At 40.2% G+C, this 4896-nt stretch overlaps 1 protein-coding gene across 3 annotated transcripts in view; it reads left to right on the top strand.

Annotated features, from left to right (window-relative positions):
- LOC109962773 (corticotropin-releasing factor receptor 1-like) overlaps window positions 1-4896 on the top strand; it is a 60118-nt gene that overhangs the window by 21722 nt on the left and 33500 nt on the right. For all 3 annotated transcript variants that reach the window (XM_020604774.1, XM_020604773.1, XM_020604775.1), the window contains one exon: window positions 3603-3688. In XM_020604774.1, coding sequence (XP_020460430.1) covers window positions 3603-3688 — 86 coding nt within the window. The remainder of the gene's footprint in view (window positions 1-3602; window positions 3689-4896) is intronic.

Below are 4896 nucleotides of genomic sequence, written 5' to 3'. Positions count from 1 at the left end.
TACAACACAAAGAGGATTATCACCAGGCTACTGACTCCATCTGTTACATAAACACATTCACCCTTTGCTACACACTGTTACGGTCTGTACTGTCGGTTTGTTGTGAAGCCCTTTAACAACCATAAATCACTCTGTGGTTTGGTGGAAGAAAGAATTTATTTCAGGGTTGAACTGCTTCGTTTTGTCTCTGTATGGAGACCTCGACTGTGATGCGTCTCTTTTTGTTGCTTTGCCTGCTTCACACATCTGGTCTGTGAACCCTCTCTTTAAAAGTTGCGCCACATGTTGGTTTGTAAATGTACACTCTCTAAATAATGTGACTTTACTGCTTATATTTCTAGTTGTATTGAATATTGTGAGCATGGTTCTATTATCCTTAGATCATCTACAGTCTGTCCAAAATGCCGCAGCCCTTTTACTGACAGGTATTCGCAAGCATGAGCACATTACACCTACTCTGACCTCCTTCCACTGGCTCTCAGTCTGGCTCCTGATTTACACTTCTTCTAATCTATAGAACCTTAAATGGTTCTGCTCCCTCTCACTAGGATGCTAAAGTTTTAGGATCAGATGCTTCTAGTGGTCCTGAAGGTCTGTCTAAAATCTAGAAAAGTCTGCCCCTACTTTGTGGAATAACCTTCTTCTGCGTATTCGGAGGGCATCATCTCTCTTTTTAAATGTCAACTTAAAGCTTATTTTTATTCCCTTTATAAATAAACTTGACTATAATAAATTCAAATTATTTTTGACCACCGTTAAACCCCAGTTCTTTTATTGAACAGATCTGAATGAAGATGGAGTCCGACTTGTTTCATTTTAGTGCTGATTTATTTTATCTTATATCATATGCTCCGCATGCATCGAGCAGAAGTCATAACAAAATGAAGAATTCCATGTGTGTGTGTGTATGTTGTATGCATGATGTGTAACTAAAACATTCTTTCAGACATAATTCTTACACAAGATTAATACAAAAATAACTGGTGTCAAGGTACCCTTCTCAGAGTCAACATTATCTTCTAACCTTGAAGCTGAGTACACATGAGCAGACTTTGAATCTTACTAAACTGCATTAATAACACATTAAAGTCTAATAATTATCTGACTGATTTATTAATTTCTAACACCACAGACCCTGGGGAGAGTCATCTCATCAGACAGTGTCATGTACATGTGATTTGAAAAAGAGGAGAGAATTATGGGAGTTTTGTGAAATTGTATATTTTTACATTGCATGTACATTCTGATAAAATCATATTCTCAGAGGATATAGAGGAATTGGAATCCAATATGGATTAAATACTTATTCATATGGACTCAAATCAGAATGAAAACTACACTGAATCATGCCACAGGCTCAGTCCCATACAGAAGCACCTTGTTCATGCACAGACTTTTAAGCTCTCTAGGATATTGTGCTTGGGGTTTAGGGAGTATCACATCTCAGGCAACCTTGATTGGGGATGACAGCCCCTTTACACTGTCAACATGCTATTTTTACTCAGCTTATTGCACATTATTGCCTTCAGGCAGCCCAATCCCATTTTACCTCTCCCCCTCACAAAATGTGTCATTATTAACACATACATTTTGGTTGTCTGCCTCCATGTTAGATCCCAGAACAGAGCTTAGCTCTACAGTGGACACATTTGAAATATCAGTTGTGTGCTAATGAAAAACCAGAACATTCTGAAATGTCGTCATGTGTCTGGGAAAGGCCACACCAGTGTTTATCCTTGTCTTGTGCCATTGCCTATCCCGTTTCTTCTTTGACAGTGGAGATTCATGCTGTCTTCCTTTGTCTTGTGTTAAAGTAGAACTATGATCCTATCCTCCGCTTCTTCAAACTGTATCTCTTAAACTTTTCTTGTTGTTAGCATTACTTCTTCGTCTTCCAAGCATCTCCAAATCCAAGCTGCTACTTCAGTATGAAAACAGTTTGTCCATTCTGGGCAGCTGTAAAAAACACGGCGGCTCAACAGGGTGGCCTCCATAATAGGGGACCCGCTCTTATGTAGATATAAGGCTCATTCTAATGTAAAGAAAAGGCAACGATTCTTCTTTTCTGGTGATTACACTAATGAAAACATAATTATGCATACTAGTCCATTTCTGCTAATAAATTGCTCTGGATCTTACACACTGCACCCTTTAACCTCACCTACCAAGCTCTGAGTAGACAGCCATCAGTAAGAGATTTAGAAGTCCAGGCTACCTGTAGGGGAGACCCTGTTGATTGTTACTATTGGGCTAAACATATGGTTAATGTAACCCAAGAACAAAACTGAAACGGCCTCTCAACCAGACACAAACATGCACTCCACTTTGACGGTTTCCTCTTACAGAGAAAACCAAACTTCACTTTCTCAAAAGGAGTCGACTGTGACTAGAAAAGGCGTTCAGCAACCTGTGGAGATGCCCCGACTCGACTCATAGGTCAGACCTGTCTAATTCAGTGAAAAATGTTTTGTTATGGGACGAGCGGTTTTCTGGCTGACTCACGCGTACGTGCGTTCACTGCCGATCGTACACTGACTGAAGGTCTGACCTGAAGAACAAATAATCTCCCAACTTCTGCTGAATTTCTTTATGCTGTAGAAGTTCTGGTGCCTGATACAGCAGTCACTTCACCTCCTAACAGTATTACATGGCAGATGCCAGAACTAACTCAATTTTAACAGTGCTTATTAAATGAACTGAATCTCAAACTTTAGCCTTGAACTTTTCATTTTTCAGCAAACATCCACCAGTCGCCCTGACAACTGCTGATGTAAAAATAATCTTCCCCCATTTCAACTGTAAATTGCCTCATTTGGAGTATTTCTTTTCCGCAGTGGTCTATTGGACAACTTTCATTTCCTTCATCTTAAGAAATAGTAAATGTGAAGTGACAAATGTGAAATGTGTTGCAGATTATTTCATTTCTGTCCGGTAAATGTGGCAAGAAATGTGTGCTTTGATACAGTGGGCCTGCATGGAAAGATGTAAATTTACTCATCATTTGTCAAAGACTTCATGCCCCCACCCCCACCCGGTTGCATTATCCAGCAATGTCCAGAAACAGTTTTTTTTATTAGAATATAAACATATTTATACTGGTTCACTGTCTCTTGGCTCCAGTCTAAGTTTTCCTTTTGATTTAATAATGTCTGCTCACAGTAAAATTGTCAGTAATCGCCCATTTATGTGAAGAACACGCTGACCTGCTCCCAGCTTTCCCACATCAGCCTGTACCAGGATAATGTGGGTCAGTAGTTTAAGTGTAACATGCTGGAGAAGTGCAGGTTGAACGCACGTGATTCACGGTGTAAATGTAATGATAATAACAAAGCTTAGACGGAAGGTAGTAGACCATCCTGACAGCAGAAGTGTGAAAAATCACAGCTTGTAAGGCTTCTGCTAATGATATCTCTCCCCATTAGTCTCAAAAGCAGAAAAGGTCACAGTGCCACAATGGATCAAGCAGAAATTCGCATACTGTGTATTCCCATGCTTTTCCTCAACCTCTGAGAAATGAAGAAAATGTGAGAAAAATCAAAATGGGTCACTTCACCTTTTAATACTAACAGCCTTCTGTTTGTTTCTTCTTGCTCTCTGTGCAGATAATGTTTATAGGAAATGTCTTGCCAATGGGACATGGGCTCTGAAGGGGAACTACTCCATGTGCAAGGCTATACTTCACGATGAGGTAAGACTGCAGCGTATATGTATCCAGATCAAAGAGGCTTTCCTTGAAAGAAGGAAACTGCTCCATACAGAAGTCAAGGCTAGCAGTGGAACATTTCTCAATGCTTGTAGTAAATATGGATTTAGTGTTGGTTCCTCTGAGCCTGAAAAGGACACCACAGAAATGCTAAGAATGCTGTGAGCATGCTATTGGCAAAGCCCAGGAGCATCACTTGAAGGAATCAGCTTCAGAACCACAATGAGTGTTTTGCATCACTGACACTTCTGCTTTAAAGTCAGGCTTGACTGGTTTTGCATGTTTATGCAGGTGGAAGCATTAGCTCTGCTAGTCAACCTGCAGCTGCTTCTCTCTCTCTCTCTGCGAATTCCTAAAAGAAGCAGCAGCAAGCACAGTGATGCCTCTAAAACCGGTGTTGTCCTCCAGTGATGTGAGCATGTTGTGAAAGCAAAGAGGAAAACTGTCATTGGGCAAGCTGCTGTTCCAGCCCTGCTGCGCTCCACATTTTGAACCATTCACATTGCTGTTATTTTTCAGCCTCTACCTGCATGATATGATGGTGACAAGCATTCATTTTATTAGCAGAGATTGAGCAGAGACAAAGCTTTCAGGCAGAACATGCTGACCCAAATCAGCCTGTGACAGACAGACACACGATGGAAACATGACACAGTTTGAATGTTAAATAACAGACTCTCCAGAAATATTGTAATAATCTATGTCTGTAGATTTTTTACTTTACATTTTAAATTTATTGCAGCCTTGTTGCGCATCTGAAGGATAATTCTAATTATTCTTTACTGTAAACAAACCCCCACTTTGCTCTTCCTATAGAACAGAGGTTTTCAGCCATTGGTCCGTGGCCCCCCTGTGGTGCGTGAAGGCATTGCAGGTTGTATCTGACCATGTCTTCATTAATGTGCTTTCAGTGAAGGAATAACCAATTTTTAAATTTGATTTTGATTAAACACATTTCCATGTGTGTAATTAAACATGTAGCTTTATTATTTGTGAATAATCAAATTCATGCAAATCTATCAAAATTAGAAAAGTCGAGGTGACGTTCAGGATCTGGACTGTCCACCCCACAACAGTGGTCCTCAGGTTACTTATTAGTAAATGGACTGTATTTATATAGCGCATTTCCACAGTGTGTTACACTGGCCAAAGCGCTTTACAGAGATGATACACCATTCACACACCGATGACGA

The sequence above is a fragment of the Monopterus albus genome, unplaced genomic scaffold (assembly GCF_001952655.1).
Source record: "Monopterus albus unplaced genomic scaffold, M_albus_1.0 scaffold67.1, whole genome shotgun sequence".
In the NCBI taxonomy this organism is placed as follows: domain Eukaryota; kingdom Metazoa; phylum Chordata; class Actinopteri; order Synbranchiformes; family Synbranchidae; genus Monopterus; species Monopterus albus.
Note: the sequence above shows the minus strand (reverse complement) of the source record. Positions and strands in the feature narration are given on the sequence as shown.